This window comes from Papaver somniferum, chromosome 6 (assembly GCF_003573695.1).
Source record: "Papaver somniferum cultivar HN1 chromosome 6, ASM357369v1, whole genome shotgun sequence".
NCBI lineage: Eukaryota > Viridiplantae > Streptophyta > Magnoliopsida > Ranunculales > Papaveraceae > Papaver > Papaver somniferum.
The window spans coordinates 119,419,371-119,441,430 of record NC_039363.1 but is presented as its reverse complement, the minus strand read 5'-3'; the positions used below and the strand labels follow the sequence as shown (position 1 = coordinate 119,441,430).

The 22,060-nt window shown below is 36.0% G+C and overlaps 1 protein-coding gene and 1 pseudogene across 1 annotated transcript; both read left to right on the top strand.

The window, feature by feature from the left end:
- Nucleotides 1-5,791: 5,791 nt before the first annotated feature.
- LOC113291386 lies at nucleotides 5,792-7,036 on the top strand (annotated as a pseudogene).
- A 10,628-nt stretch (nucleotides 7,037-17,664) lies between these two features.
- LOC113291385 (protein RAE1-like) lies at nucleotides 17,665-18,846 on the top strand. The gene is made up of 5 exons (XM_026540923.1): nucleotides 17,665-17,679; nucleotides 17,776-17,948; nucleotides 18,392-18,491; nucleotides 18,567-18,644; nucleotides 18,727-18,846. Exons 1-5 carry the CDS (start codon nucleotides 17,665-17,667, stop codon nucleotides 18,844-18,846), a joined length of 486 nt encoding a protein of 161 aa, XP_026396708.1.
- Nucleotides 18,847-22,060: the final 3,214 nt, after the last annotated feature.

The window sequence follows — 22,060 nt, the reverse complement described above, 5'->3', positions numbered from 1 at the left end:
AAGTAACTCCAATAATTTTGCTAGCTTCATATATGATTATAGTGGATGTAATTACCATAAATGTGATGTTGATGGGCTAACAGACATTCAATGCTTGGTTTCGTTGTTGATAGTATAAGGCTCTAATCAACCACCTCTTATTTTGTAAAGCTGAAGTATGTTTACTACAATTATTATTTTCTATTATGGTTATATCAATATATTTTTTTGTTTAATAAATAATAACTATTAAAAAAAATCCTAATGACGTATCGCCTAGAAAAACAGATATTATCATTTGTATAGGTGTATAGGACCCGACCGATACGGCACCGATACACGATATTAACTACCTTGGTATGGACTAACTCCAATATAATTCCAAGAGAATCAACTAGAGAGTCAGACTCAATCAAGGAAAATATATCCAGGAGTTGTATCTATGTTCCTCAATGTAATCAGCAAATCTAACAGATAGGAATCCGTGAGCCTGATTATTATGAGAAATAACTTGAACGGTACCAAAGACCAATGTTCAAGTGTTAATCAATTTCAATCAACAACCAAAGGTCGGATTTACCAATTGATTGAACTACATACAACCTGTGATATTTCCATTATATAAACAAATATAATGCGGAAAGGAAATAACACAGACACCAGAAGTTTTGTTAACGAGGAAACCGAATATGCAGAAAAACTCTGGGACCTAGTCCAGATTTGAACACCACACTGTATTAAGCTGCTACAGACACTAGCATACTACAAGTTAAATTCAGACTGGAATGTAGTTGAGCCCTAACTAAGTCTCACACCTATTAAGGTACAGTCGCGTTTCTTATGCCTATGAATCCCAACAAGACTCTACGCACTTGATTCCCTTAGCTTATCTCACCCAAAACTAAGAGTTGCTACTATCCAAAGTCGAAGACTTTATAAACAAATATATCTCCCACAGAAAAGTCTATTCTTGATAGATAAATTTGTCTCCCACAAAATTACCTACGAAGTTTTTGTTCCATCTTTTGATAAATCAAGGTGAACATAAACCAATTGATAATCCGGTGTTATATTCCCGAAGAACGGCCTAGAAATATCAATCACCTCACAATAACTTTACTATATGGTAGTAGAACAAGTTATTGTGGAATCACAAAGAATGAGATGAAGAGATTTGTAATTAATTTTTATATCTTACCTATCAGAGATAAATCTCGAGCCTTTCTTAAAGAAGATAATACTCAATAAGATAGAACAAGCAAGATCAAAACACGCAACTACATAGAAAATATTTGGTTTTAGCTTCACTATCGCAATGAAGTTTTCAAGTCGTTAACTTATAATGGTTTTAGGAAAAACCTAGGTTAAAGGAGAATCGACTCAAGTAGCAACTAGTATCACACAAGAGTGTGGGGATTAGGTTTTCCAGTTGCTAGAGTTCACTCATATATAGTCTTCAAATCAGGGTTTGATATTTTAGAGACAAAGAAACCGATATTCATCGTTATATGAAAACCTAATTTAGGATTCAAGCTAAGTTTGCTTAAAACAAAAGCAATATCTCTCCACCGTTAGATGGTCTTAGCTTGTTATGCACAAATGAAATATACCTTCATTTAGATATGGGTAATTGTACCTGAACGTGTATATTGAGTTGGCACAATAACAGTCAACCGAAGTTAGCCATATGAACACTTTTGTATTAACCACATTCATCTAACACTTCTAGATCAAATATGACGATTGATCAATATGCTTGACTACAAGACTTTTGGAGGAAACCTTGCTCTCAAATTTGATATTCATAAAGCTTTTGATACTCATAATTGGGAGTTTCTTCTTCAATCACTGGTGGGCTATGGATTCTGTGAGAAATTTGTAGGGTGGATTCATACTATCCTTCATTCATCTAAGTTGTCTATTGTGGTAAATGGCAAGGCTATGGGTTACTTTGGGTGCACTAGAGGAGTCCGTCAGGGTGAACCTTTCTCTCCCATTATTTTTTGTTTGGCTGAAGATGTCTTTAAGTTGTGCAATTTCTAATGCTTTTACGCAAGGTATAATGCATTACATCTCCTCTCCAAGAGGTACGAATGCTCCTTCTCATGTTATTTATGCAGATGACATCATGGTTTTTTGAAGAGGTACTAAGCGAGATGTGTAAGCTCTGATGAACATTTTTTAAGAATACGGTCAGAATTCTGGGCAGTTTATTAGTGCAGCTAAATGCACGATCTATTCAAGTAAGCACATTTCTGATAGAGTCTCTAATATTGCTGCTTCTTATAATATCCCGATGGGTACTCTCCCTTTTCGTTATCTTGGAGTTCCAATTTTTCAAGGTAAACCAAGGACTTCTCATTTTAGTGAGATTATAGACAGAATCAATCTCAAATTTGCGGCTTGGAAGGGTAAATATTTATCTATGATGGGGCGCGTCGAGCTGGTTAAAACTGTGATAGCTAGCTCTTCCCTGTACAGTTTTCATGTTTATAAATGGCTTATTTCTTGCATTAAAACTCTTGAGAAGTAGATTCGTAATTTTGTGTGGTCTGGTGATATTAACACGACTCATCACAACTCTGTGGCTTGGGACACAGTATGTCTACCTGAGGAGGAAGGTGGTCTTGGCATTAAATCTATGAGAAGTCTGAATGACTCTGCTCTTATGAAAATGACATGGAAGACGATGACTGAAAATTCAGTTTTTGGTAGCTTTATCAAAGCTCATTTTAGAGGCGTTGCTTATAAAAAATCTTCTGTGTGGCATGGGTTTAAAGAACAGTGGAGTATCATTCAAGAGAATTTGATCTGGTTAGTTGGTCATGTTAGCAATATTGATTTCTGGAATGATACTTGGTGCGTAAATATGGGTTCTTCCATTGCAGATTACTTGGAGCTTGATAATTCAAATCTGCACAACTCTGTTACAGATTTTATCACTGATGGAGAGTGGCAGATACCTTCGCACATGCCTGAATTGGAAGGCCATGTACAACAGTTTATAAGGGAGACAACTTTTGCTTCTCACAAAGATGATAAACAAGTTTGGACTGTTAGTAAGTCGGGATGCATCACTATGAAAAATGCCTATATCTATCATAGGCCTAGAGCTTTGGTAAATCTGGATTTCAAGGATCTGTGGGCTGTAAAGGTCCGTCCTAGACGTGCCTGCATCGCTTGGAAAATTATGCACAAAATAATTGCCACTGATGATAATGTGAAAACGCAAGGAATTGAAGCAGCAAACTGCTGTAACTTATGTCCCTCTCCTTGTTGTAGCGAAACTCAATCTCATCTCTTTCTTTGACTGTGTTTTTGCTGACTCTCTATGGAGTTGGATTATGCAGATTTTCAGACATCAATTGGACTATGCAAGTGTCAGCTTGCTTTTTACATCCGTTAGAAGCTTCAGGGGATGCTCTCAAACAAAAAACATCCTCTGGATAGCTATGGTTAGCTGTTTTTGGCTCATTTGGTATTGTCGTAATAGACTAAGGTTTGAGCACTTCCTTACTTCCTCCAATCAAGCCATTACTCATCTGAAAAAATTAATTGTTAAATCGAGTAGACATAGTGGTGGCTTCTCCTTTTATACTTCAGCAGACAAGGTCATTCTTGATCTCCTGGGAATTAAAAGCTTACCTCCTAAGATTCCAAAGGCCATCATGGTTAAATGGAAGTCTCCTCTTCCTGGTTGGATTAAAGCTAACATTGATGGATGTTTTATGGGAAACCCAGGCCCTTCTGGTTGTGGGGTGATATTTCGAGACTCTAATGGCTTGGTTAAAGGCTGCTTAGCTCATAACTTGGGATTTGATAACTCTTCTTGTGTCGAGCTATGGGGAGAAATTCATGCTCTTCGTATAGCCTTTACAAAGACAATACAACGACTCTGGCTTGAATGTGACTCTACTTTCGTCTTACATGCTTTCAATAATCCGGAATTGGTCCCTTGGACTCTATTTACTCACTGGAAAAATTGCTTAAAATTTGCATCCTCTATTCAGTTTGTGTGTACTCATATATACCGTGAAGATAACTTGGTGGCTAGCCTTTTAGCCAAGCATGGTGTGATGGTTGAATCTCGTTGGTGGATTGAGCCTCCAGATTTCACAAGGAGGAAACTATTCATTGATAAATCTATCTTTCCGCTTTACCGTTTTCACAATATGTAATTTGTTTTTCTTTGTTGTTTTTTTGTTTCTTCTTTTGCTTGTTGGAGGTAAGGCCTAGTTCCCCTCTTTTTCCTTTTTTTCTGATTATTAATAAAATTTGCTACCCAGTGTGCCTTTGTCATGGGTAGTTTCTTAAAACAGAAAATCAAACATGAATGAGAATCAAATGAATATAATTGTGTCACTCGTAGATTTGTTCAATTGTTTATATTCTCATAGAAGTATACAAGACACAATTGAAGAAAAATCGGATTTGATTCAAGAGAATCAATTCATTTATCCATGGTTTGCAAAGATCACATTCCTTAATATATAAATGTATTAATTTTTTCATGAGTATGAGATCATACTTAACCACATAAGTTTGCAAACAGGTACGCAAACTTAAGTTCCAGAGTTTGATCTTTTCCGAAAATTAGCAAACGGGTACGCGTACTGTCGTTCCACACAGAACTTAGGTGAAACCGTTCGCAAAAGGGTATGCGAACTTGGTTCCAGGACTTTAGCAATTAAAATCGTTCGCATACTGGTACACAAACTTGGTTTGCAGACCTGAATCACACTACAACAGTTTGCACACTAGTATGGATATTGTGATATATCCATACAATGGTTAATTGTTCTAAACTCCCATCTCAATCATTGAAACATCCTTAAAAGACGACAATGGCTGTCTCACACATACCATTAGATTATAAGTAATTTCAAGTGATTCAATGATCAATACGAAACATTCTAAGTCTACGTCAAATGACTGTCTCACACAAATCATGTAAGATGTTTCAAGGAGATTTTCCACATGATCATCTTTTGACTTTCGTCAAGAATAATGATGAAAGTAGTTAAAGCAAAAAGCTTTCCAACACATATTTATAGAAATAGATAAGCGAGATAAAATCGGCTCTAAATATCAAATGTGTATAATGTAAAAGTCTATATAGCTATACGACTTAGTCTCAATAAGAGATAAAATAGAATAGACTTTTGAGTGATAGATGATTTCAAGTCTTCACATATCTTTTGTTGATGAAACATCCTTAAAATACGACAATGGCTGTCTCACACATACCATTAGATTATAAGTAATTTCAAGTGATCGAATGATCAATATGAAACATTCCAAGTCAACGTCAAATGACTGTCTCACACAAATCATGTAAGATGTTTCAAGGCGATTTTCCACATGATCATCTTTTGATTTTCGTCAAGAATAATGATGAACGTAGTTAAAGCAAAAAGATTTCCAACACATATTTATAGAAATAGATAAGCAAGATAAAATCGGCTCTAAATATCAAATGTGTATAATGTAAAAGTCTATATAGATATACGACTTAGTCTCAATAATAGATAAAATAGAATAGACTTTTGAGTGATAGATGAGTTCAAGTCTTCACATATCTTTTGTTGATGAAGATCCACAATATCCCCTTAGTAGTTTTTCGACTTCAATTGATGAACTCCGTGAAGTCTAAAGCTCAATTATACGTTTTATTCTAATACGAGACATAGCTATAAGTAGACTAAAATTCAAGACTAATAATTTTGACACCTAAACTTTACAAACAAGCTTTAGATAACAACGGTTGAGATAAAAACGCTTGAGAGTTAGACCGAGCAGTGCTCTAACACTTATGAAGCTTCTCTTAATTTCAAATGATATTCCTGGTGCAGTACCACATGAAGTTGGTGATTTCAGTTTCTTAGTTCGGCTTGGAGATAACCGAATTGGAGGAAAGATTCCAAAGGAAACTAGGAGACTACTGAATCTTAACTTCCTCGACTTGTCTGCGAATCGTTTGGCGGGTTCTGTTCCTGATGAGATTAGAAATTGTGTATGATTGCAAATGGTGGATCTTTTTAACAACTCTCTCATCGGGACTTTGCCTTCTCCTGTATCATCTATAGATGGATTACATGTGTTAGATGTTTTTCTCAATCATTTTGTGGGAAATATACAGTCGAGATTTTGGAAGCTAGGATCATTAAATAAGCTTATTCTTGGCAAGAATTCATTTTCTGGACCGATACCTTAATCGCTTGGACAGTGATCAAACCTGTAACTACTTGATTTGAGCAGCAACATTTTTTCTGGTAGAATACCTGCTGAATCAGGCCAGATTGAGGCTCTTAGTATTGCACTTAATTTGAGTGGAATTGCGCTTTTGGGACCGACCCCAAATGAAATAACTGATCTCAATAAGCTTGCAGTACTTGACATGTCACACAATAACCTTACAGGATATCTGAGACTGCTCGTGCCACTTGAAAATATCGTCTCTTTGAATATTTCTTTCAATAATTTCACTGTTTATCTCCTAGATAACAAACTATTCCATCAATTATCTGAAACAAAACTAGGTTGAAATGTCTTTGTTCTTGGGGGCACAAGTCATGTTTCATAAGAAATGTTGCTAGGATGGAGTCAATGAGAAAAGGTGTTATTAGGTCTCGAAGATTGAAGTTGGATATTGCCTTATTGATCATATTAACAGTGGAAATGCTAGTTTTAGGAACCATGACAGTGATTCGAGCAAGGAAAGTTATTAAACATGACGATGAATCCAAATTGGGTGCAAGATATTCATGGCCCTGGTAGTTCACTCCATTTAAAAACCTTAAGTTCCAAGTAGACTAAATATTAAGATGCCTAATTGACTAATGTGATTGAATGGTGTTCTAGAATGGTTTACAAAGCATAAATGGATAATAATGAAGTGATTGTAGTGAAGAAATTATGGCCAAAAACAGTGCATACACATAATAACAACAACAATGACGCACGTGGTAGTGTTGTAGGAGGTGTTCGAGATTCTTTCTCTGTTGAGGTAAAGACTCTTGGTTCTATAAGGCATAAAAACATTGTTAGAGATTGTTAATCTTGCCGTGATTGAAATTTCTATGTATTGTGTTAAGGAAAAATATTTAATTACGAAGTATAACGTTTATCTTTTGAACTTCGTAAATGCAACATCGATATAATCTATGTAATTCGTTACTTGATTATGTATTGGATATAAGTTTGATTTCATCCTAGGAAACTATGTTTTATTACATATGCTTAAAGGAAGTACACATATGAAACTTGTTTCTTAATCGAAAAGGAATCAATAGGCGTTTTGGTCCGGTTTTTCTTTGCAGATCTATTGGATGACCAATTCGAACCTGGGTGAGATTTTTGGTAGAACCGAACTTAACTTATGTTGAGACTTGGGATAAATGGTAGAACCGATCCTTACTTATGTTGGGGTCTTGTAATAACCGATCCTTACATATATTAGGATACTTGGTAGAACTGATCCTTACTTTATTGGGAGTCATGGTAGAACCGATCCCTACATATACTTGGAGACTTGGTAGAACCGAATGTTAGAGAATACTCGGTCAAACTCACAAGTGTTGCTATCTCAAGCTTGTTTTCAAATTTAATTGTCACAACTATATCTTGATTTCTAGTCTCTTAGTTACGTCTCGGATTAGGATAGAAGATGTAGTTAAGAAAAGGAAATCGCCGTAGTTATCACTGTGTTCTACCGTTTGAAGGCGAATATCAACCGTAGCTTTTGGAGAACTTCTTCAACAAAACGTAAGTGAAGAATGAACCATCTGTCTCTCAAGTTATATTCATCTTTCTATCTATGAGACATTGTTACATAACTAATTAGACAATCATAAGCATATCAAGAATTTCGAGTCAAGTTTATCTTGGTAATTAATTTTCAAAATATATGACTAGTCTTAATGAACATTTTTTCATGAGGGAGGATCCATGGACACTCTTAGATGGACAAGGTCGGACAAGATTTGCGCCATTTTCTCCACAGAACCCAAACGATAATGAATTTAAGTCTAATATTTTGGTGGTATATTCTTCTTATAAGACTCTACATTCATACAAAAAATGAGCACAATTCGAAATGTGTAAAACCACCATCTACCCCTTTGAATATCAGTCGTTCAAAATTAACGGTTGAAATTAAGATCGGTAGATGGTCAGGTTTGCTATCTCGAATAGCATTCATTTTTGGTAGGAATATAAAATATTATAATAAGAATATATCATTAAAATATTATACTTAAATCCGTTGTCTTTTGAGTTTGCCGGAGAAAATGACGCAAATCTTGTCCGACCTTGTCCATCTAAGAGTGTCCATGGATCATCCCTCTTTGTTCATACTTGATGAATATCGTCTAAGGATAATTTATTGTTCGTAAACTAAATTATGATTCAAGATTATCATTCAAAAATATCCTAAAACAATGATATGTTTCATTGATGTTATTCGGGAATGTTTCAGATTGATTTAAAGAAAATTATAGAACTACTGTTATATTCAGGTACAAGATAGTATACATACCAGTCTTACAAACTGAGAGAACTGTTATAAGTACAAAACCATAGTACATGTACATAGTACAAGTAACAGAGTAGATATATGTCGACAATAGGTTTTTGGTCCGCATACTAGTATGCATACCTTAAGACGTTTGTGAACTCGTGAATCCGGAACAGTACGCATACCTTTATGCATACTAGAAAAGAATCGTGGTCTTGGAACCGGTGTGGTATCCAAATCGGTACCCATTTGTGAACTCCGGAACCCGGTTATGTCTTAAGGGTATCCATATCAGTACATGTACCGTGACATAACTGATCCACGAACAGGTTAAGTATATGTACCTAGTATGCCTACTTACCATGTCGAATGTCTTCAAATGCAATAAAATTATTTCTGTGAGATGATTAACATTTGAATAATTCTCTAAAGGCATATAACATATTTGATCACATGATTGTGACTCAAGATTAAAGTCTTAAGTGTCATATGAAAATGCTCAAACTTATAGATCAGTTGGATAGTTTCGGCTAACCATTCATAAAAGTGGTCTTCATACACGGTTAGGTTACGGTCCACCCTAACCAGAGTGTATATCTTTTATTGATAGGTTCTAAAAACCTAATTTTATATCTAGTATTTATGATTTCTTTGTTATTTGTCGTGTGATTTGTATCTCATGTTTGCTTTTGAGTGTTATAGGTACCAAGGTAGTTAATATCGTGTATCGGTATCGCATCGGTCGGGTCCTATACACCTATACAAATGATAATATCTGTTTTATAGCGATACATCATTAAGATTTTTTTTTAATATTTATTATTAATTAAACAAAAAATTATATTGATATAACCATAATAGAGAATAATAATTGTAGTAAACATACTTCAACCTTACAAAATAAGAGGTGGTTGATTAGAGCTTTATATTATCAGCAACAAAACCAAGCATTGAATGTTTGTTCGCCCATCAATATCACATTTACAGTAATTACATCCACCATAATCATATATGAAGTTAGCAAAATTAGTGGAGTTATTTTCTTGAACTAAAAGTTCAAGAAATCATAATCAAAAGACAAAATACATTAGTGATATATCAATGTACAAGTGAAACCTATATTATCAGTGTACAAGTGAAACCGATTTATCGGTCCGTACAGGACGATACCCGTGTTTTTATCGTTTCTCCTTCGTATCGCCGATATTTTCAGTATCGTAAAGGTTTTTTCCGATATCCTATAAAAACCTTTAATATCGGACTGTACAACCGATATTGACTACCTTTATAGGTACTTTGGAGTCATTATGAGCAAACGAAGGAGAAAACGTTCATTTGAAGTCAGCTAAAGGTATGCAGCGAACGAGGTGAACAAGAAGGCGAATAGGCTGTCAGTTATCTGAAACTGACATGCCAAGTAATTTCAGGTGGCCCTTATTGTAATACCGGGTGTCAATAACAGACCCAGTTCACTACTTAGCTCGAGAAGAAATCAGTCTCCCCAAATCTTCTCTTTCCCCTTTTCCATTTTTCAGCTGCTGCCGATTCAGGGTTGTTGATATTCATGGGGATGAGGTCAAATTCAAGACAAATTCGAGACTAAGAAGAGGAGATGGAAGATGGTGTAGAAAGTTAAAGAGAATTGGTGACAATTAAAGAGGGATTTGATGTTTACTGCTTCTTGAAGAATGAAGGAGATCTGAAGTTGAAATGGGTTTTTGGTCATGAATTAGAAGCTGGGTCTGCGAATAGAATGGGTTTTGAGGTGAGTTTAAAGGAGGTTAGAGAATTGTTCTGTTGCTTCTGGCGATTTGCAGTCGAGATTCATGTGGAGTTTTAAGAACCTCAATCAATCAAGCAGGGTTTGTAGAAGATGGGTTTTGATGGATTCAGGAATGGAGAAGTGAGATCCGAGTTAGTGTTTGAGCTCATGAGAAGATGGGTCGATTTGATTAATGTTTCTGCAGATGGGTTTGAGGTGGAATGTGATTCTGAAGCAGCTAGGAGGTACAGTTATTGAAGGATTACAGCGTTTTGAGTTGAAACAACAAATCGAACCATGAATTGGTTGGATGCAAATGAAGATTTCAGAGTTGGTGGTACTGGTGCTATGGAAATTGGTTGTGCAGCTGCGATGAAGGGGTTACTGGTATTGGAGGCCTGTACACAGTGAGATGGTGGTGGCAGTGAAGAACTAATTGTGAGTTGCAGCTGTATTTACAAGCAGAGAAGCATCAACTGGTTGTGCTTCAATGAAGCAATGGAAGAACTGGTGTTGTTAAGATGGTACTGGTTGTGTATGTGAGACTGCAGGTGGTATTGTTGTTGGTAATTGAAGAAGCTGCAGCTGGCGTTGGTGATGAGACAGAAGCGGCTCAAGTTTGCAGCTGAACGAGTGGTGTTGTTGCCGTTGTTATATGATGATTGAAATGGGTTTGCTGGTGGTATTATGATGCAGTGCTTGTTGTGAGATTGCAGGTCATAGTATGAGTTGCAGTCTAGAACAGAATGGCTGGTGATGTTGCAGGTGAAGTGGCCTGAGCTGGTATCGATGGAACTGCAATTAGTTCTGTGGCAGAGTAGAAGGAATTGGATCTGGTGGTTGCTGTTATTGAAATGGATAAATGGGTTTGTGTTGGTGTTCTTGAGAATTTGAAGCTGAAAGAAAGAGGAACTGAATTGGTTGCTTCTCAAATGGCCAAGAACAAATTGATGGAGGTCTTAAGTCAGCTAGCTATGATTGCAGGTTGGTGCTTGAACGATCTTGAGGCTACAAAAGAATAGATGTATGTTAGGCTCAGTTTGTTACAGTGAAGAATGGTGACTGTCATGGGTATGATGCTGTTGCAGCCATGGACATGGTGGTTCTGGTGACAGATGCAGTTAGGCAGTGAAGTGTCGATGTTGTTGTAGCTGTTGCTGCTCGTCAGGGATGTGAACTGATGGTGCTACTTCAAGGAAGTGTTGTTTCTCAACTGGTACTGAGAACTGGGATGGATGCAATGGAGCATATGCATTCAGATGGCTGTGTGCAGGTGGAGAAGTTATGGGTTCAGTGTGCTTGAGATTGCTGCTTTGATACGGGATTGTGGAATTTCAGGTGATGCTCAAATCTGGTAGTGGTCTGGTGCTGTGCGAGGTTGTGTAGTTTTAAATGGAGAAGAAAATAGTGTTTGCTGCTGCAGGAGAGGTTGTGTGCATACAAGGAGATTCTGATGCCGGAAAGGACTGATGCTAATGTTGTGGTATGTTGAAGCCATGAAGATGAGCTGATACCGAAGTGACTTTGTAGGCAGTGAAGACAGTAAAAGAACATGAATCTGTGGATGAGAGATTGCAGTTGAAGCTAAAATGGAGTGTTGGTGGTCATGTAGTTGCCTGTAATAGCAGCAGATGCAGCAAGGTGTTGAGTAAATAATGATGAGCCATAGCTGGAACTGCAGGAGAGATGGCCCGCAGTTGGAGGAAGTGACTGTTGAGCAGGAAAGAAAGTAGACTGTCAGTTCCAGAGAACTGAGAAGCCAAATATCAATTGGGCTTAACAACATGTGGGATGCTTAGGCGGATAATTTTGGCAGAGTTTGTGTGGGTTTACATGGGAGTTGGTCGGTTAAGGGCCAGAGAAAAAGAAAACTTCGCTACATAAGGATGGGAAAACTATTGAAAACTATTCTCTGATCTCTCAAAAAAATCTTCTTTTCTACGTTTGTTCTAGGGTTTAAAAACATGAAACCTTTTGTCTTTCTTCTTGTTATGAACTCCATGAATACGAGTTAAGTTTTTATTATTGGTTATGGAATAGTTGGATTTCACATCACATGATTTTGGGTTTAATGAATTAGTTTTGTCTCATAATTATCGTTCATGATTCTCTGAAAGGGGAACCTCAAACAACTAGGATATTTGAATCCCGACACTACTTCTTGTGTGTCCTAGTTATAAACTAGAGTCGTCCTCTTCCTAAAACCCTTATAGGGTTTAACAACTAAAAAGACTTCTTAGGGATTTGTGAAGCCAGGTCCAACTATATTTTATCTTGATAGCTCGTGTATCCTGATCTTGATTTGTTGTTGAGCTTGCTCCATCAATCAAAATAGACAGAAATCATCAAAGCCCTCTTCGTCTCAGACTTTGTTGATTCCACAAGTTTAATACTTGTGAGGTGAGCAATAATCTAGACTGCTTTTCAGGAAGCATAAGGCCGGATTTTGAGGTTAGTTGGACTTTGTCTATTGCTATCGATTTTCAATCTCACCTTGATCTACAATAAAAAAGGAAATCACATAGATAAGCTTATTTTTGGGAGGCAGATTGGTTTAAAGTCTTCAATTGAGTTGAAGCAACTCTTAGGATGTAAAGGATGTCAACTAAGGGAATCAATTGTTCGAGTCCTGTTGGGATTCAAGAGGCGTAAGGAACGCGATTGTAACTGAATTGTTGTGAGTGTTTAATTTGGTCTCAACGGCATTCCATTGCAAAGTTAATTGGTAGTATTCTAGTGTCTGTAGCGGCTTAATACAGTTTGGTGTTCAATCTGGACTAGGTCCCGTTGTTTTATGTATTGGCAATTTCCTCATTAACAAAACTTCTGGTGCATGTGCTATTTCTTTTTCCACATTATATTATTTATCCATAGAATTGAAATATCTCAATCAAAGTAGATACATCAATCATTGTTTGTTGGATAAGAATTAATTGATACTTGGAAATTGGTCTTTGGTACCCTCCAAGTAATTTCACGGTAATTAGGTTCACGAAGTTCTGTAAACACTCTAATTGTGAGATAAATAGATATAACTCTAAAGATTATTCCTTGATCGAGATTCATTAAGTTGAGCTCTCGGAATTGCATTTAAGTTTGTTTATACAGATTGCCTAATAAAGTTGCTGGTCTATTTTGGTACCCCTAGGGTTTTCACCGATCTTAACGTATCGCAAAAAAATCTAACAAAAACAACATCCGTACACACATAATATGCCATATATCCCTGAAACAACATGCTGGTATACATATCTGCACACTGTAATAGCAAATCTAATAAAAGTAGCATTCATACACAAATAACATGACATACGTTCCTGAAACCACACGTCCGTGTACGTATCTGTACACTATCACAACAAATCTAACAAAAATAACACTGTACATGCATAACAGTCCAATATATGAAAGTAAAGGATGATTTTACCTTTTTACTTAAATAAATGTTGGATCTTCTTTTTGTTGTTGTTTTTATTTCTTGAAGGTTTTGATTTCTCTTCAATCTCTGATTTTCTTTAGATGATAATGATTTCGGACTTTTTTTGCTACTTGATTAGATGTTGAATCTAATGCTTATTGTCGTTTTTTTATTTTCAAAGCTCTTAATTTGTTTCCAATCATTGATTTCAATTTAGATATAATTCTGAATTGTTTTGTTGCGTCTTCTTCACCATGATGTTACTGCTGATACAATGTACATCAATGGCTTTTCAATGTTGAAGACTTTCTGATGATAAATTAGGTTTCTCCCGGTTTGTTTTGATTTAAATCTTCACTTATTTCTGTTTTTTTTTTTCACTCGATTAAACGATTATTTTCTTTTTTTTTCCGGCTTTTATTCAAGTATTAAGATGAATAACGTTTTAATTCGCAGCTATTGTGCATTACGAAAACCGTGTAAATGATATTAATGTTTTTACATTTTCTTTGAACTAATTTGTCCCTAGTTGAGGCGGCTGACTATACCGTATTTTTGGACTAAAATGTCCATTTTTTAAACTGATTCGGACGACCAAGTGTATAAACTACCAATAACACGTGTAGGGTGAGAGATCGCTTCATCTTGGTAGAAGAAACATTGAAACCCTCCATCACGTGGTTGAATGAAATCCTACAACTCTCCAGAGGGAGGCGGCTTTTTAGTTTCCTTTCCATTTTTATATCTCGTCTCAAACCCTCATTCTCAAACCGCAGTCCAAGTATTGAACAAAGAAGAGAGAAATTCGCTGTTGTTTGAGTGAGAGAGGGAAAAGAAATCATGGAGGCTTCTCTAGCACCAGCTGCAACGGCGGGAGTTGTTAAACTAACAATGAAGATGGATGATGGTGGTGGGATGCGTAACAAGGATCTAAAAAGAGAGGGAGGAGAAACCATGGAAGCTTCACTAGCGGGAAAAGTAACATTAGAGATGGGTAACAACACTGATCGGAAGAAGAAAGAAAAAGAGTAACACTAAACACACGAAATTGAAGAAGAAGAAGGTGAAGAAAAATAAATAGGTATGTTGATTTTTTTTCATTACTAAATTAGGTTAGGTTTATTCATATTTCAATTTTGACTCTCTAAGTTGGGGGTCAAACATTTTAGTAACCCTTATTTTCATATATAAAACGGCTAAGTTGGGGGTCAAACAATTTTGACTCTCTAAGGCTATTTTAGATATATAAAACGCCTTCATAAAATATTGGGATATATTGACTTTGGGTCACAACTTTGTGACCAGAGTTGTGTTTGGGTCACGCCAAAATTTTAATTAGAGTTTGGGTCACGAACCGTGGGTGACTGTCTTGACCGTTAGTTAATTTTTTATTTTTAAAAATTAATATCAATTTATTTAATTCTGTCATTAACCGTCTTTTTCTTTCTTCTATTTCCGTCTCTAATTTCTACTTCTCTCTAGCGATTTAGAGAGCGGTGTTGAGAGATTTTCCGAGGGAAGCATGAGATGGATCAATTGAACTGTGTAATGATAACTGAAATCGAAGATATTGATGTTGTTGAACATTGAAGAACTGATGATTGATGAGAGATCGAATGAACCCAGGTAATTTAGGGTTTCTTTGATTTTAATCTTCTTATGTAAAATTGAGTAAGAATTGATGAATTGTAGGTGGGTTTGTTTAATTTGAAGTGAAATTTGTTAGATAGAGTTTTTATTGTGGTTTAGTTGTGAAGATTGAGAATCACGGGTTAGGGATTTCTTATGTTTTTCCCTAAATTATGAACTGTGTTGGGAATTACAGGTGAAGATTATTTGGTTAGTTAGAGGAGTGAGAATCAAATTAGGGTTTCGATGCTGGCGATGTAGATGTTTGGGTGATAGTTGGACTGAACTGGTGGGTTGGTATTGTCTTAAGAAAACGTTGAATCAAGTCAAGTATGATGAATGGATCTCAATTTGTTAGAGTGGAAACATGGGTTCGCCTTTTTACATGTTTTGAGAATCTATAAAGAATTAAAAGAAGTGGGTTTGCATCTAAATTCAAAGTGACAACCACAAGGAATTTTAATCTTAGTTGTAAACAAAGTTTGGGTTTGAATTTGTTATTGATTTGAGAAAAGTTAACTTCCACGGGAAAATAGAGCTGAAGAAGAACTATACGCCGTTAAAAATCAGCTAGCAATGGCGAGATTAAGAAGAATTTTAAGAGTTTGACAAGATTTGAATTCCAGGGAGACAAATTTGAGGTTTGGTTATGTTTTTCTGTTGTACTCGATTTATCACCAGCTTCATTTACAGGTGAAAAAACCAGAGAAGAAAAAAGATTTCTCTTTGAACTGAATTTAGGGCTTAAATGACAAAGTAAATAATCTCAAATCCAAATTTTATTCAGTCATTTATATATTTAACCAGATTATGTAACTGTCAAGACAGTCAAGCACAGTCCGTGACCCAAACTCTAATTAAAATTTCGGTGTGACCCAAACGCAACTCTGGTCACAAAGTTGTGACCCAAAGTCAAAATATCCCTAAAATATTTTCATATAACACATTATACTACTGTATGCTGACTTACTTCACCTTAACCGTGAACGCTTCTTCATCATCATCATCATCATCATCTTGTTCCTGTTCTTGTTCTTCATAACCATACTGTCTGCTGACTTCCTTCATCATCTTGTTCTGCATCAAAGTAGTAATGTAAGTTGTTATTGATATGTTATACCTTTCTTCTTCTGATTCTAAAAACAAATTTTGTTTTCTTGATTGTTAAATTGTGAAGTTGAAAACCCTCCCTTGTAATTACGTTAATTTTCTTTTTCAATTAATGTTTCTTTGTTAAAAACTCTTTTCTTGAAGTATTTTATTACACTTTTCTTCTTTCATGTTTCATCAACCTACTGTCTGCTGACTTCCTTCATCATCTTGTTCTGCATCAAAGTAGTAATGTAAGTTGTTATTGATATGTTATACCTTTCTTCTTCTGATTCTAAAAAAAAAATTTGTTTTCTTGATTGTTAAATTGGGAAGTTGAAAACCCTCCCTTGTAATTACGTTAATTTTCTTTTTCAGTTAATGTTTCTTTGTTAAAAACACTTTTCTTGAAGTATTTTATTACACTTTTCTTCTTTCATGTTTCATCAACCATACTGTCTGCTGACTTCCTTCATCATCTTGTTCTGCATCAAAGTAGTAATTTAAGTTGTTATTGATATGTTATACCTTTCTTCTTCTGATTCTATAAACAAATTTTGTTTTCTTGGTTGTTAAATTGGGAAGTTGAAAACCCTCCCTTGTAATTACGTTAATTTTCTTTTTCAATTCATGTTTCTTTGTTAAAAACACTTTTCTTGAAGTATTTTATTACATTTTCTTCTTTCTCATTGCAGTATAGTTATAACAAGATGTTGATGGTTGATATCTGCAGAAATAACTTCTCCTGGAAGTCTTGAAGAGACACAAGAAACATATCTCCTTCATCCCTCCTGGTTCTTCATCAAAGTAGTAATGTAAGTTGTTCTTTATCCTTCTATATCTCTCTTCTTCTGATTCTAAAAACAAATTTTTGGGTTCTTGATTTACTAATTGGGAACTTGAAAACCCTCCCTTTTAATGCATTAATTTGTTTTTTCAATTCATGTTAATTCATAGTAATGCAAGTTGTATCTTTCTTCTTATTATTCTTTAATTCATGTTAATCCATGCTAGAAACAATGTGGACATTGCGAAAAGTCAATGGTGATTACGTGTCTCGCCGTCCTGAAGGCAATTTTCTTGTTACCGTTTCATGGGATTATCAGGTTTGTCATGAAAAACCACTTAAATCTATTTGGGGTTTGTTTACAATGAATTTATAAAATGTGTTGTTTAAAATTTTTGCAGATTTGCTTTTGGGAAATAAAGAAACCAGAAATAAGTACTGGGAATGTGCCAGAAAAAGCAACTACTTGTTTCCAACCAGTTACGATGCTTCAGCACTTTGTAGTTTTATTATAGTTTTTTGTGATTTTTGTTGGTTTGAAATGTATTTGCGCTTAATGTGTTGAATGCTTGCGTGTTCTTTTTCTTATTGTGTAGATTTCGGATTCCGCTTGCACCATTGATGCAACTACCATTTTCACTGGTGGTAAAGTTATGCTATGGGTACTAATGTCAGGAAGTCAGCATGTGCTGGGTGAAGCCGTTAATGAAGCTGCATGGCTACCTGGGATGAGCCTTCTGGCTACATCAAACGAGGATTATTCTCTGAGGTAAGGATCGATTAAGTTGGGCATGTTTTACTGTTTTTGTAACTGAATATTAATATTCACATTGAAAGGTTCTTCTTTTATGGGGCATGATGATCAAGATGATATGAATGATTCAGCCATTCATGACTAGTATTTTAAATAGCTCTTCGGTAGAATAGGCAGTATTAGTTTGTCGTATGCTTAGTTAGGTTAATTGTTCCTTTTATTATGTTCAAAATTCTTACTTTCCTTTTACTATGTTTTCAACTTCTTATATATATATATATATATATTATATTTTGCAAAGCTCACTTTCGCTCTACACTTTTGCCCTTCCTTACTCTTTGATGTGAGAGCGTTTCGCTCCAAGCTTTCTCTTTTTAAAACCTTGACTATTAGTGCACTCCAGTTGCAGTCTAGTTTTTTAAAAATCTGGATAGCATGTTTTCGCTTCATCGATATAGGCAGCAAGCGCCGGTCCATTCGCAACAGCTCCAAAATGGACATTACTCACTACGCGTCAGATATCCATGGATGGCTGTTGGTACCACACAACCTCCTCAGGTAATCTTATCTACCATTTTTCTTTTTGGTTCGATTTTGCTATTGAAACCAACATGAGTTATGGTGTGATTGCAGGTTCATCACACATTTGAAACATATGGATTAGATGGTGCCTTCCGTTTATCGGACAAGGACAGCAAACAAAGTTTGAAGGTTTTTCTGAACTGTCTCTCTAGTTGTTTTTTTTATTAGCCTGATAGCTTAAAATTGTTCAAGTCTTTCACTGTGATTGTAGTTTTTCTTGTTAGTTTATATGACTTGTATGGATTCATCTTTTAATTTTAGATATGAGAAGGGAATAAGTAAATCCTGCCGTTATCGTTTTCCAATTGGTTGCATTTCACCTTCCGTTTAGAAATAAGTTTCATGCATCTTAAGTTCCTTCACAAGTTTGGATTATAAACTCTATATATACTTCTCCATGCCATGCTTACGTTCTCTACTCATCCTATAGAGGTCTGGGCTGTGAGAGTGCTCCACGTGAATCCAGCCGTGATTCCCCTAGAGAATCCATTCTGGAGGTGTAGGGGATGTCATCGTGTAATTGTCCCTAAAAAACGTGCCTTGCTGAATGTATCAACAGTGAAATATGGGGTTAATGAACATGGTCCAGGCTCCCTCCTCATTGTATTGGATATGGCAGTAATCAACAGTAACGTGACAAGTAGAGGTGGTGCTGGTGCTTCTCCTGTTGGAGTTTTTCTAGAGACTGCGTTAGAGTGTGACTGCCCCTCGAGGCCTTGCCTTGGGTTTGAGAGGCTATACTTCCTCAACCCGTCAATACGAGCTTATTTGTTCATCAACATGCTTGAGTAGGCACAGCGCTGCAGGTTCGTGATTTTTTCTTATGGTTAAGATAGTGAGGTTTTATTCGAATAAGTTCCAATCATACTTACCTGTCTTCTTTAATCCCTGGATCTTGCTCTCTTCTTGGTGTTTTGCCCACTGATAGATAATTTCAATTTGGTATGGCTAACTGTAGTAGGTGATTTAGAACTTCGGGATTTCATTTACAGATTTTAACTTCATTTTATATTTTCCCTTTTTCATGCAGAATTCAGATGGGAGGGTGAGATCAAGGAACTCCAGAATTAACAGATTTGATCCCTGATAAAGTAGTAGCAGAAAAATGCAACAAGCAAAAACAATTAGGAACAATAATTTACAAGTATGAACCTTAATTAGCATGTAAGGTGCTCATTTGCATCGAAACTGTTCGATTTCTTGTCAGTTAAATGGTGTTCTTTTTCCGCGACCTTTTATTAATTAGCGAGCCGAACTTGTTTGTTTAGTTTGCTTTTGTCTTTCTCTGAGTAATAAGGTTTTATATCTTGTTTGTTTAGTTTGGTTTTGTCTTTCTCCGAGTAATGCCCTAAGATTTGATATCTGGGGTCAAAAAATGAGTAAAGAGTCGTACCAAGGTGAGTACACTACAAGGATGTGGCAAAAGCCCATGGCTTTTATTCCACGATTCTGACCGACTTTTCCCTCACTTAACTTTCCGCTTAAATTAAGTGGTGTTCTTTTCCGCACCCACCGTCTCTTTTTATCTACAAATAAAACATAAATTGTCCCTTGTTATTGAACCAAAATACTCCCTCCTCTCGTCCCTTGTTACTATAAATAAAACTGTCCCTTGTTATCATAAATAAAACAGAAACCAAAGTACTCCTTCCTCTCTTTTCAGAATCTTCTCTCTTTTAATAAGTCACTGAGGTTACCGTTTTTTCGTATGTTGCACGGGAACGTGATACGGTTACGACACGATACGGTTACGGGGACACGTCAAATCTCTAAAAAGTGGGTTACGGGGACACGTTAGATGTATTATCTCCACCATTAAAATGAGATTTTACGACAATATGCTCCATAAAATAATTGTTTTTATTTGTAAAATACATAATTGCTAATTAAATAAAATTAATAATAACGAAATAATGGTAAAGTTTCTCATGAATAATGCTTGGATTTGACTAAAAAGATAATAAATTAGTGTCACATTTCGTTTATTTTAATTTCCTAAGCCACAATTAATTAATTATTGGTGTGTCCGAAAGTGTCTAATTAGCGTTCACAAAGTGTCTAATGTCGATTTTTATGCGACATGTGATGTGGCGTGTCCATCACGTGTCGTGTCCGTTCGTGTGTCCGACACGGTTACGACATCTTTCTTGGCGTGTCCGTGCAACATAGGTTTCTTCTCCTCTCTTTCTTATTATCTAGTTTGACCGAGCTACTCCAGACCGATCCCTCACTGACTCGGAGAGTTACTCCTTCAACTCGGCTCAGCCGATACATATTCCCTTGCTTGTAGCCCATCATTTTATCACTCGAACAAGGTTATATCGCAGGTTAATGTGCAGGAGGGACCGTATCTAACATGAGGTAACGTTTAGTGATGAACTCCAAGCCAAGTTTATATCTTTACTCAAAAGTTCCTATGTAAAAGAAACAAAAATTTAAACAACTGGATGAAAATAGCTTAACAACCATTGATAAATAAGAATAGATGTAATGTCCTCTATACATGAAGTTTATTATGTTAAGCATTTAAGAGGAATATGGGAACTCAGCAGTTTACATGTAACAGTTTTTTACTTTCAGCAGCAATTAGAAATAAAGTAGTAAGAGAACACAAACTATCTGCAGGGGTCCGAAGTACAAAGAAATAGCTCATGTAATCCCGAATTATGAGGTGATGAAGATAGAGTAAATGTTAAAAGAATAGAAAGAATACGAAGATCAGAATAAATGAAGAAATAGCTTATACGCTCACAGAGTAAGTAGCTTATACGCTCAGTATTCTACTTCTCCAGGAGATGCCAGCGCTTTGTACTCATCATATAGAGGTCTGGGCTGTAAGAGTGCTTTACGTGAATCCAGCCGTGATTCCCCCAGACGATCCATTCTGGAGGTGTAGGGGATGTCATCATGTGATTATCCCAAGAAACCGTGCGTTTCTGAAGTTATCAACAGTCGAACATGGAAGTATTGAACATGGTCCAGTATCCCTCCTCATTGTATTTGATATGGCCGTAATTAGCAGTTATGTTACAAGTAGAGGAGGTGCTGATGTGTCTAGTACCAAGTGATATTGACAAGACTAACTGATTGAATTAGTAACAGAGAAGGACGATAGCTTTGGTAACCTCCACACTCAATGAGCGCAGCCTCAATTTAGTTTTTCATTCATGACCAAAACAGATCTCAATATAACTCTCTTAAATACTGAAGCGGAAACCCTAATCAAAAACCCTACCTAATAATGAACCAACACGTGTAGTTTGCGTACACGTTGGTTTACAAAGTTAAAGAAACAGTAAAGAAACAATAATAAATTTTAGCGGCTCACTAATGATTGTCAGATCATTATACTCGTTGTCATTTAAGGGCAGCTGAAGGGTCATAACAAATACCCTCCTCTTCAGACAATCTTTGTCCTCAAAGATTGAATTTAGGAAAGTGTGCTTCCACGTTTTGCCACATCTTCCCAAGTTGCATCAGCTGTAGATGTATGAGACCATTAAATTAATACCTGAGATACTGCATGACCATGACGAAAATCTTAT